Source organism: Ascidiella aspersa, chromosome 6, assembly GCF_963924565.1.
Source record: "Ascidiella aspersa chromosome 6, kaAscAspe10.2, whole genome shotgun sequence".
NCBI classification, from domain to species: Eukaryota; Metazoa; Chordata; class Ascidiacea; order Phlebobranchia; family Ascidiidae; genus Ascidiella; species Ascidiella aspersa.
In genome coordinates, this window is record NC_139452.1 from 10,233,527 (window position 1) to 10,246,819 (window position 13,293).

Genomic DNA, 13,293 nt, shown 5'->3' on the forward strand with positions numbered 1-13,293 from the left:
AATTAGGAATTGAAACAACAACAAAAACGTGTTTTTAGGTTGGAAGCCATAACTTTGCTCTATTTGCAAAAAATTTTAAACTTTAGCCAAAGGAAATATTCAGCCCATTAGCTCATCAGTGCCAATGAATTTTCCTAAAGAACCCTGCTGGCTTTCCTCATGCGTCAGTAAACAAACTGAAATTCGCTAAAGGTACTGCAGCTGTGGCCAGAATTGTTACAAAGCATTAAGAATAAGAGCGAGAAAATAGTGTCAATTCAAAATATTGGTTATAGTGGACAAAAACTTGTGCACCAAGGTAATTTCAGTTAAAACGCTGCAATTATAGTACGTTTAAACCCTTTTCTTTCTCGTCACAGAACTTTAGCAACGCTGGTTTGAAATCATTGTTGCTGAAATGAAAAAATACGCTTCAGGTGCAATGAACTTGATCGCGTGGCCCGGACATTTCTCTCTATTGCGTCATTAAGAACTAAATGTATGAAAGTTTTGCCTCTGCCTAAGTTTTTGACAGATTAACATCGTGGTTTTAATAGGCCTGGTAAAATATCAAATGATTTATAATTTCTATATACACACCTGCATTTTACCGATGACCACTGCAGCGGTGATATAAAACTTCAAATCAGAGCAGTCAATATAACATCATTTTTATATTATTTTACAATAAAATAGATTTAGTACAACGTAGTTTAAGGCCTTGAATTTCTGTCAAAGTAGGCCTACAAAAGATTTTCTTTATTTAAACAATTTTTTTTAAATCGCAATAACGCTAAAAAAGGAAATTTTAATTGACTTGCATACGCCTTATTGTTCCCTAGATTATTGCATAATATAATTTTCTCAGAATAAAACTTATAAAAATTAAGGATCAGGCTACCAATTTGATTTTTTCTAATGGCTAAAATAGCTCTCAACGTTTGATATAATTTATCTGTAATTTTACGAAATTATAAACAAGCAACAGCTGGATCAGGATCAACTCATAAGTAATCTTGCACCAAAAAGAACCTGATCTATTATGCCACTTTTCATTCTATGTCTAGGTCCTATGAATCGGCACGTTACAAGCGTAACATTCAGACAAGCGATAAAAATATCTTCATAAAGATTAATCTTCAAATAATAGTTTTCTGTTCAACCAGTTGAAACGGCTCAAGAAAAGACACTTTGATTTTGCGGTGGAAAAGAGTAACTTAACTATTTAACGCTTGAATCCAAATGCCTTATTAAAGCAACTGACCTCTTAACTACCAACAATAAAAGTTGTTTGAAAGCCAGCACGGACAAAGAAATCATACATGACATGAGCAAATTATTATACAACAACGCCTTGCAGTCTTTCAATGCATTATGTCAATACCCGCCAAACGTCTTGTGTGCCGAGCAAACGTTTGTTTTTATCAGAAAAGGCTTTTCTTGATAACCGTTCCCCATTCTTTGTGCAACGTTATTTATCTGCAAACAACCGTCCGGAAAGTTGTCTAAAACAGCTTGACTTTATTCTTTTTGAATGTTTTATGCACAATCATCTAAATTATTCTTTGGCGAAATAAAAAAAGACGTATGGCCACACAAATTCACCTTCCATCGCTTGTTTAGAAACCTTTACAACAATGTGTCTATCTTAGCTTACGTTGAATTGTAACCGACTGCATTCTACAACGGTACAAATAAAATAAGTTATCTAAAATCGAATTGCTGCAGAAAGTTTAATACAAAAACAAACACTGTTCCAATTTCTAAAACGGATTGTTTTATAATGCTTTTTTAAGAACAAAGGAAAAAGTTATTCGCATTTGATCGCACGGTAAGACAAACGGATATAGCTTTAGTAAAGCTTGCTAAATTATGACTATAGTATTAAATAAAGGCTCTTACACTACAGCTGTGCTGAGCTGGTCGCGAAATTGCGTTTGTACTATTTGCTGCATTGAGCTTATTGTTTACATAAGTCACGTCATTGATCAGCCATTTATTGTTACCTCCTGTTTTATTGTAGACTGGTACATTAAATTAACTGGCATAGAAAAGTAATTTGTAATTAAAAAAGGCGCCAGCATAACAAATTGACTACATTGCTAGTATGCAGCCACATTTAACAACTAAACAAACGTTCTTTAAAGTGCAAATTTTGTTACATAGATACAGGGTTACGTTTTCACTCCTTATATGAATCTACCTAACTACTTTTTTAGTTTAAAACTTACCAAGTGAAATACAAAATATTTTTTTCTGCAAAATTGCAAAAACTTACGCGGAGATCAAGTTTGTTTTCGCAACAGACTAAGCAATATCACCTTAACGCTTTGATGGCAATTAAAGGGTGCTCCAAAGCGTGTTTTTCGGACTGAGTGGCGCTAGAGTTTAGCAAAGCGCAATGCTCGAAACAATAGAAATTGAATGCAAATTACACTTTGCTCAGCTAATCTCAGCTGTAGTGTAAACGGGCCTTTAAAGTGAAGCAACTCAGCAATTCAGTTCTGCGTAAAATAGTATCCAGCGTTATGTTTGTGTTTGTAGAAGGGAAGTCGTTGCCATAGCTGATGCATGGCCTTAGTGCTAAGCGTGTCAGCAAACCATGCAGCAAGTAATTGTAAAATACATGTCAAGTCGTTGCAACAAATATAAGCAGGGTTGCCATACCGTCCTTATTTCTAAGATTTGTCATTATTTTGAAGGGCCACGTCGAAAACCTACATGTCCGTATTTCTAAGAAATGCCCTTATTTTCGACTTGTCTCCTTATTTTGTCTAATTTTCAACAACTACAGAACTTCGAACGTTTTCCTCTGTTAACCGGTGTTCAATAATATTTTAAAATTATGCTTTTGCGCCGAGTTTTTATGACATCATAAATTAAATGGTACTCCCGTGTCTTAGGATTTGACTTGAAATAGGTAGGGAAGTGGTACAGCAGTGTTGGCTGCAGCTAAAGACATTTTAGCTGTAGCCTAAACAGCAGTAGACCTACAAGGTTACTGCTGTTTAGGCTACATCAGAATAGGGTGCGGCGAAGGCAGCATTTTTTGCGAAGTGGTGGTACGACACTGTGATTAAATCAGTAGAGCTATAAGCAAGGGTGACAAGCTTCGATCGAGATCGCCACATTTCACCTCGTCGATCGCGTCACGTGTCGGATTTTTTAAATAGCCTTCTCCAAGCAACATTAACAGGAGTAGACCGAAAAACAAACAATAAACCTTGATATATAGGTGGAACAGATTGTTTTCTGGCAAAAAGTATTGAATGTGATATGACACGGCTCGTATAAATAGAATGCATTTCCAAAAACGTTTTAAATGCTAATCTAATTTTTCGGTTGTCCTTATTTTTGGGTCCATGTCGATGACAACCCTAAATATAAGGCTAAACCCCCGTCCACGACACAAAACTATTGAAATTAAAACACTTTGATTTAATTCGATATATTGTGCAAAACAAAAAATGTAGTACATGTAAATCGAAACTATCTATTTGTTTACATGACTTTCGCCAAATCCGATCATTTTGCCACTAAGACCTGAATCATTTTTTAAAACTTTGGACTGTAGTAAAGTAGCCTGCGATATTTTTTAGAATTTCGTCCCGAACGCGTTCAGAACACCTTTTGGCACAAACATAGTCGGATAATTTAATCCAGTGGTTCTCAACCTTTCATCCTTCGTGACCCATTTATGTTGCAAAAAAATCTGTGGCCCAATAAATTTTTATGAAGGTAAAAACTGTAAAATAGGTTTAGAACAAAACACAGCAGAACATATTTCAAAACAGATTATTTATTCAACCGTGCATTAGTGAGATACTTCCGGCTGAACAATAAATTTATATACCTTTTTATTTCCTGTAATATTAAATATATTGACTCAAATGAAACTAAATCTAGCTTTTTTAAATTGGTCTGTGGCCCATTTCAAATGTTCTTATGGCCCACCAGTGAGCCATGGCCCACTGATTGAGAACCCCTAATTTAATCTGTTTACAAACTATACTCAATGCTCAGGTACCCGTTCTATACTAAATCTGTATCCGTGCCCATCCTTTTAAAAAAACATTTTTACTGGTTCGCGTCTTAACGCAGCCTTTTTTAAGTTAAACAGTAACCCAGCAACACAAAACGTTTTACAACATTTTACAGCGTTATTAATTGGTTGTAAAGTGGTAATACACAACAGAGTAAATGTTTTAACGTGTTTTTTCCTGAACGTTTTGTGGTATGCCAAACTAAATCTGATGTTCAATCGCTATTTTACCGTAATCATGAAGTTTTTTAATAAAGCAGAACCACTAACGTTCAGGTATCATTGAAATAAGCGTTAAAAATAAATAAAAAACTATTTCTTGTCAACTTTTACTGTGTAAATATAAAACATTTTCGCGTCTCGCACGAAGTTCCATTCAACCCTAAGACGCCATGCATACACTATGACGATGCCATGTTGTAAAGTTATATAAACTCCATAAAGTAGCATTTGTGTTAAGTTAGAATATGCTGTCAGATCGAGAAAAATGAGAGTCTCTTTTATGTGCCTAATGCGTCACGTATCCTTTTAAATTAAAATATTTGCAGCATATTTAAACCAAATAATCGACCTTTATTTTTCTTAAGCAACATGCTAGCCTCACCAACCTTGAGGTTCCTGAGTCCTCAACACAAAATTCCAGTCCACACTGGACGTAATTCCTTTGTGTGGCCGCTCCGCGAACTAAACAGCGGGTGCTGGACATGGCAGTAGTGAACTGGAAAAGGGGACGTATGACCCCTGTCAATTTTCGTTATCCAAATAATTCTTGTGTAGGAACGATTTGCCTACTCTTTTGCTCAATTGTCATGCTTTGTTATGTAAAAAATGATATTTTTATAATATATATGTTGTTCGATCTTTTTTCCTATCAACATTTGATTGTATTGCATCGAATCAAAATATATATTTTTTTTTAATTTAGATTAAACGAGCAAAAAAAACCCAACTATAGAAAGAAATAGCAGTGTTGTAAAATGTATTTTGATTAGAATTGAGTCCAAGATGTAGCAGTTTGGGAAAATCAGAACAAACCCTGGCTATCCTGTTCGAACAGCATGGTTGATTGTGACGTCTCGCGCCTGTCTATGTAAGTTATTCAAAACTGTCGGTATATTTTAAATATAGTTTCATTAATCTAAACCTATAGGATTATTAATGACGGCTATAGTTTATTGTACTTTTGTTGGCGCTATGCTTGTCAGTTTTAACTTTTCCTTGCTTTCAAATTTTTGCAAGACGCCCTCTATTTTTTCTCTGTATGCCACTGCCCCTGTAAGTATTTTACCGTTAAATTAAAAGCTCGATGAATTTTGCTGTATAGGTCGTGCAGTGCAGATTCAAAACCGCCATTGAACTAAACTAAATTTACCGTATAGCTGTTCTGTCAGTTGCAAAATTACATCCATTTTTGTTAAGTTGCTGGACGCTGGTGTAGGCCTAACTACATTATACGTTAGAGAATATTTTTCACTCGTAAACTATAATCTATTTACAGATATATTTTTCCCTCACACTTATAGTAGTTGTGCCTTCCAAAGTGCCTTACCTTTTGTAGCTAACCTGCCGTCTGGTCCTATATGGTTTACGATGTTTGAACAGTAATATCACACCTAGAATAACCTGACCCTTTTGTTTGTATTCTGGGTAGAGATCCTGATGATTTTTTAAGGCCACTTAATGCCTCTTTACCTTACAAACAGCTGAATATCCATTTGGGTTACATGCTTGAATAGTGTAACTTTTTAGTTTAACATTTACGCCAAGGTTAAAATGTCTGTCATTTTAGGGCTTAGGCTACTTAAATATTGATAAGGCTTTAAGTTTGTTTTCGAGTTTCAGAGATTATCACCTTTAAAATTTCTTGACTTTGATTTTCTAGACCAGGGTTTCCCAAACTGTGGTCCGCGGACCATTGGTGGTCCGCGACGACTGCACAGGTGGTCCGTGGCGATATGACAAGAAACTAAAGAGTCGCTCATATACGTTGTACCGTACGTACTCTTTCATATATGATTGCCGCAGTTATTCACAACTTAATAATTTCGAAAGCTTTTGCTATCCAGTATCGTAAATGTTGCTTGTTGCGCCTTTGTTGCAGTCAAACAGTTGGTTACGAAAAATTCTCGTATTCCTCGTCTATGGCGTAATAATATAATACTATCGCCATTCGGAATTTGCGGTTTGTTGAGATCATTCCAACCGTTTGCCTACGCAAAAGTTAGTGAAACGAAGCAGAAAGAATCAATGGCATTGGTCCCATCGATGTTGTCAGTTTCGTAAATAATTAAAGTTCGGTTTTATTTATTATTTGCTTTGTATTGCGGTCCACGAAAAAAAAAATAGTGGTCCGTGGCCCAAAAAAACCCTGTTATAGACCAGTGGTTACCGAACTTTTTTATTCTGTGGCCTCAATTTTTTTTGTAAAACAGCAGTGTTGTAATGACTTAAGTCAATGACTTGACTTAAATGCACTTAAGTCACTCTTTTTAAATAACTTGGCTACACTTAAGTCTTTTGGGCAAAATGACTTGACTTGACTTAAGTGTCTTGGGCAAATGACTTGACTTGACTTAAGTCATTTGGAAAAATGAATTGGGTTAAAATAAATTGTTTTTATTAAGCAATTATTTATAAAATTGCGTTATTTGTCCTAATCTTTGCACATAAAACAATTTGCTTGCTTTATGTTGTGTTTATGTAATTTTTTTTTTTAATTATTGTTCATAATTGACTGGGACTTGACTTGGGCAACCGATGACTTCGACTTGGACTTGACTTTATATGTATTCAAAAAGACTTGACTTGGACTTAAGTTATTTTACGAATGACTTGACTGGGACTTAAGTCATTTCAAAATGACTTTTTTACAACATTGTAAAACAGTTTGTGGCCCATCATGTGCCTTAACCTTTTTGCATGCCCTTTAGCCCATCATTCAAATAATTGCAAATATATATATGGAAACGGAATCGTTGCTATATAGCTTTAAATATGGTAACAATTATTCTCGTAAAAAAACATATTTAGCAATATTTTCAAATAGCTTAATAGCCCACTGAAATTAGTTTTGTTGGCCCACTCCTGAACCATGGCCCACAGTTTGGGAACCACTGTTCTAGACAGAGCGATATACTCTAGGCCAGTGGTTCTCAACCTTTCATGCCTCGTGGCCCCCTTCGAAAGGCTTTTAATCCTCGTGGCCCCCCTCGATTATAAAAGAATCTAAAATTGTGTTCAACGTGTTTTTACTTATTTTATTTCACCACGTTAATGACAACACTTCGATTGAACGAAAGCCAATAAAAAAATACACTTAAAATCCAAAATAAGGTAACGTCGCTTCCTGGTCGAATCGTATTCTTTTGGCAGAAATAACATTGCTATCGTCATTCTTTCTGCGGGGATGCTTTTTTAGTTTTGAGGGTAGAAATGACGCATTTGACATCACAACCGAGCAGTGCAGACACTTCGCACAATTATGGCCGTATCGTCTAACTTTTGTGAAGCCAAAAGAGACGTAACTCTCGCATCATTTGCGAGCTTTCGACATTTGATAACACAAAACCTTGTTTAAGCTTCGTGTAAAAACGTATTTTAAACAATAAACTTCTCTGAAAGTATGTTCAAATCAACTATCCTTCGCTTTGTAAAGTTTGCTTTGACTACTTAGCCCAATTAATTTTACCACAACATTCAATCAATGGAACAACAACAATCATTTTGTGAAAAAAAAATATTCAACTGCTGCTTGTATTAGTTTTACTCTTATTCCAACTTGCGGTTTACAAACTAATAAAATGCTGGTTAAACGTGCCTAAGAAAACCTGAGTAAACAGGAAAAACACAAATGTTGGTTGTATGTGACGTAACAATGATTGGCAATTAGACGAGCAGATAAAGAATTGCAAGCTTGACTACGAGTGTGGCAAATCTTTTGACGAATGACAAGTAGTAACGTGTAGGAAAAAATCCGTTACAATAGGTCAAAGAAGATTTAACACTACAAATTTGAGTTTAACTAAAAAAATTCAAAATAGTGACACGGGTTTTGCAATACCACGACATTGCTACAGACTTATACTCGTGGCACCCCAATGACAGCTCCGTGGCCCCCCAGGGGGGCCGAAGGCCACGGTTGAGAAACCCTGCTTTAGGCATTTGACTGGCGGCTTTGCCTTTCCACATTTTTATTACGATTTTGGGAATATTTCTGCATTGTAGCCTACATAGGCTACATTTCCTGTGTGTATAATATGTTGTTAAACGCCGGTGTAAGTATTTTTAATCGGATCGCAAGACGGCCCGCTCGATAACGGAGGAATCTTCGATCACAAAGCAGCTTTTCAGCTTCAGCTCCTCGATTACCGACGTTCATTGTGCGAAGCGAGCTTTTTATCGCCGACAAATACAGTTTTGTAGGCCTACGTCTTGGAGGTCAGACGCCACCCCTGACTGCTGCAATGAGCCAATCAACAAGGAGGATATTAACATCCATTGAACAAAGTTTACATCCAGAGTAAGAAGACGTGGATGGACCCTTTTTTCTATTCTGTTCGAACAGCATGGTCGGTTGTGACGTCATCTCGCTTGCCCATTTGTGTTATTTAAAACTGTCAGCACATTGCTGGTCGTGTTTCGTCAATTGTCCAGAACTTCCTGTTTTGTACTTTCATTAAAAAGCTTAGTTCTGGTTTAGAGTAGGCCTATTTAAGTGATGCTAATTTATGCGAAAACCATCAGTCTCATATTGCAGGACTGTTCGATGGTGGGGTCGTTCGGATCGCGCACGTTTACAGAGGTGAAATTACCGTTCATTGTGGTTCGCACCCACACAGTCAATGTTATTTAAAAAAGTACATCTTTTGCAAAAAAGACTATAACATGTCAAGTCATTATGAGAACAACTAAAGCCTAAGTCATGTCGTTGGACTAAATTGGTATAGGCTACTCGTCCGAATATGAAAAACAATTCAACTAAAAAACAACAGAAACGCAATATACGACAATCAAATTGTTTAACGTGCAAAACTGGAGATATTTAATGTGAAACACCTAATGTTATCCCACAGTATTTCACAAAATTACCTAAGTCAAAGCAACGACATATAAAATGTAGCCTATTTGTTTCTATGTCGTTGGATAAAGCCAGATCTGCACAACTCAAATGGTTGGAGAAGAGCTAGCGCCCCCTAACCGACACAGCCCCGTCTAACACAGGACTTATGTTCAACCTACACCTGGTCACAGATGCTATCCATATATATTTCAATCACCCCGTGCTTATTAGTCATGCACCGCCATGTGACACGATGTTCAGTCATGCGAGCAGTCAGCTGACCTGTGACATTTGTTTACGAGTGACGTCATCGCAATCTCGTGATTTTCTTGACTCTGTGAAATAATATTGTAAACCGCTTTAAAAACGTTGATTTTACAGGCAGCATTGACTGAACAATTAATTAGAGACTGTATTATTTAGTTACTCCACCATAAGACTTGATTTGCGATCTAACAGTGAAATCTAAGACTAAGCTTACGAAAAATGTACTTTTAACTTCAAGTTACTGTCAGTATACCAAGTAGGTTATTAAGAACTGTAGTACAGGGAGGATTCGCGATCGATGCATATTATTTTGGACGCTTGTCCATGACTGTTAAGCAGTTTATTTAGAATTTAAAAATCTGTTTGTATGATGTTATCTATGTTTATAAACAATGCCAAATGTCGTTATAGTCAGTTTTATTTTAAATACTAATGCAACCATTTTGGCAATTTATAGAAGTGTTAGGTCCACACACTCTATGTCCCGCTAGTATTTTAGGTTTTTCCAACTGCCAATATGGACACGGTAATGGCACTTTGCCATTTCTGTGAGCAGCATGGGCCAAGCGTAATGTTTTCATGTGAGAAAATCAACGCCACAGACACAGAACCCAACTGCGCTCCACACGAAGTGCATAGAGTACCACCCGCATCACCAACCGACAAGTGCGAAGAGGGTGACAAGCCTCCTACGATGAAAGTTGATAAAGAACCAAATAAAGACCGAAAAACAGATCTTTGCCAGGCGTGTAGGTCGATGCCTGACAAGGACGAAGGCTTCATTAGCCACGACAAAGAAACTGGCAGTCGCTTTGTTAGCACTCAGCACCCAGATGATCCCGAAGTGTTTCGTCTTGTGCGACAAGCCTGTGTGCGAAGTTTGAGTTGTGAAGTCTGCCCTGGTAGACAGGGGCCCATTTTGTTTGGCGACGATGAACACGGCTATGTAATCAGCTGTACATTCTATGTCAGCGATAATTTGGCAAGGGGCCAAAGAAGGTGGTACAGTATTATATACATAATGGAAGACAGAATTTTTCTGATTCAGAACTATCCGTTTCTGGTTGGATGCATCGAAAAGGTTATTGACTATCTGCAGGTCGGTATTTAGATGTATTTTTTGTTCTTTTTTTTTATAATTTTTCTGGTTTGTAACCTTTCTAAATTATATTTGTTTATAAGTCAGGAATGTATGATCTTTGTTATTATAATAATTTATACATAGTGATTCCAAATATAAAGTACTTTGATATGAAATGTAATATTGCTTGATAATAAATTGCAAAGCCAAAAAAGGTCGAGTAAATAGACAGTATCTTGATTAAGACGTTTAGATATGAGCTTGTATTATCTTCAGTTAAGGTCATTAACTCCAATTAATGTAAAACTGACTATAAAAACATTGTCATTAACTGAAGATGATACAACCTCGTATCGAAACGTCTTAATCAAATGCTGTCAATTTACTCGACCTTTTTGGCTTTGCAATTTATTATCAAGCTTCATTACAGATCCGTGCATAGTGTACCCAAGTATATTGAAATCTAATATTAATATGTAATTTTGTATAGAACAATTTCATATCCAATAAATGTAACAAATATTTTTAATAAATACTATTTCAAATATATCAGTGACCAATATGTTGTTATGTATAGACATAAAATAATTTAGTTTCTGAATTAGTAACTATCTTTGTTTATTAATCTAACCTAATGAAATGTGTGTGCTTTAATTTTTAGAACTGTGCAGACTTTATCTACAAGTCAGAGGCAAAGGAAAACCCTCAGCGCAACTCAAGGCAACATCGCAGAATGACCAATACGGTTACTCCAGGCAACTATTTCCAACACAGGGGTGACACCTCAAATGCCAGGGCACTTTCCAAACTCACAGGGATCGGGGAGCTTTATCCCTACCTGCACACTGCATTCACTTGGATAATGAAGTCCTGTCGCAAAAGGATTAAAGAAATAATTGTGCAAGCGCCACCACTGGAAGATGATATAGTTCGTGCTGAGTTGTTGGCAAAACACTCACGCTCGAGTTCAATAATTTCCAACGAAGATGTGGCTGCTGCTATTGCCAACAGAGAACTTAAAGCCAAGTCTTTGGAAGAGCCCTACCAAATTGATTACCATAACTCATTTGTTTCTCTGCGCCATATGCGGGACATCCTGATGCCACCTCTCTTTAAAGCAATAGCTTGGCACTTACTAATCGGTAACCAGGTGATTTGGAGAGGAAAAGATCAGCAAATTGTAACTTCCGCTCTCCATGTGTTAAAAACCATAATACCAGTTGGTTGCGTTAAAATGATCACCGATTCTAATGTTTATGTAAAATCTTATGAAGCCAACCTTTTAGGGTTGAAAGAAAATGCCTTAATTCCTGCGCACATCAAAAACTCTGAAATCTACATTCTGATAGATGTTGTTAAAAAGTCTTCTATCGTCCAGCAGCGATTTTCACAGTTGTCACTGACTGCTAATCCTCCACCTACAGCTTTCACCGGCATTGAATTTCGCATGACCAGTGGCTGCATTATACCAGAAAAAATGCCATCAATGCTGCATAAGCTGGAGGTGGCTTTGGCAAATGACAGTCTATCGGAAGAAGTTGTCAAGCAGTGCCTAATTTGTTTAAAGCAAGAATGGATGAAGTAAGTTATAATGTGATCATAAGACGCTTAAAGTTAAATATATAACATTTTTGTAAGAATATTTTACCATAGGAACCTTTTGTTGGGTAAAAGGCACTGATAAATCCAGAATGATTTACTGATACAGCTACTTACGATTTTTAGGTTTTAAACAGCACAAAACATGTAGTAAAGCTCTTTAGTTTGAAATGGGTTATGTATTTAATGCCATTGAATAGAAAAGCGTTTGTTAACTGGTGTGCCAAAATAGTGCTAAGATGTGCAACATGTCCACAAATGAAAACTGATATGTTACATCAAATAACTTAATTCCAGAATAGTTTACCATGTGGTTCAGAAATGTTTGTTGTAAAACTTTTTTTTTTAATTTTATTTCTGTAATGTTGTTGTGTGTTTAGCACTGCCATGGTGCTGTACAAGTTTGTCAAGATTGACAATCGTAACACGGAGGACACAAACCGATTGCTCCAGGTGGCTCTCGGCTGCACTGAGGAGGATAAAGTGCTCCTCAAATTCTGGATGAAGGGACTCAGTTCGCAGTTCAAGGACCAGCTGATCAAATCAGCACGCTCAGAAAAGTTGGCGCAAGCAAACGCTCTTTCAAAGCGCAAGACCCCTGGTTGAGTGTAATGCGATGCTGTTAGTCTAACTTATTAGCGACTGCAGTGTAAAGCTTGCTTTCGAAAAGTAAGCTTGCTATTTGCGGTAAACACGTTTCAAACTCACATACACATTACAGCGGAGTATTGTTCAACTGATGTCTGCTGTCCGCCTAAGCGTTTAAAATCTGATTTGTGATCCAGAATTGTTTCTTGTTTTGTAGATCGTTTATATTTGGATAAAACTTGCTTTAAAAAGTAGTATTTTACAAAAGCGATAAAGAAACTAATTTTAGGTTGTTACCGTGGTGATCTTTACACTGTACATCAAAACGTTGTTTATATGTCTTTTGCACTTAACATTTATTTTTTTACTTGAAATCTCAATTTCAAGTAAACAGACCAGAGTTGCTTTAAAATTTCATGCTTTTTTTCGAACAACACTTTGTTGTATTTTAAGCACACTGTTGCAATTATTTTTCAATGCATACATTATGTTATGATCGTTTTGCTCTTTAGGGCTTATTGTACACCATACGAAAATGCATGTGCTACCTTTATCGTCTTTTTTTAAGTTATTGTTAATACTAAAACCATCCATAACGGCTAATTTGTCTTTTAGATACTTTACAAGGTATTCCAATTCGACAAAGAAAATATCAAATAACGAAAGTGGTACAAGACC

At 36.4% G+C, this 13,293-nt stretch overlaps 1 protein-coding gene across 1 annotated transcript; it reads left to right on the forward strand.

The window, feature by feature from the left end:
- The first annotated feature begins 9,486 nt into the window (after positions 1–9,486).
- LOC146139631 (folliculin-like) lies at positions 9,487–13,218 on the forward strand. Its single transcript, XM_083391225.1, has 3 exons — positions 9,487–10,446; positions 11,090–12,009; positions 12,408–13,218. The coding sequence occupies exons 1-3, from the start codon at positions 9,865–9,867 to the stop codon at positions 12,631–12,633; spliced, it is 1,728 nt and encodes a 575-aa protein (XP_083247351.1). The 5' UTR covers positions 9,487–9,864; the 3' UTR covers positions 12,634–13,218.
- Positions 13,219–13,293: the final 75 nt, after the last annotated feature.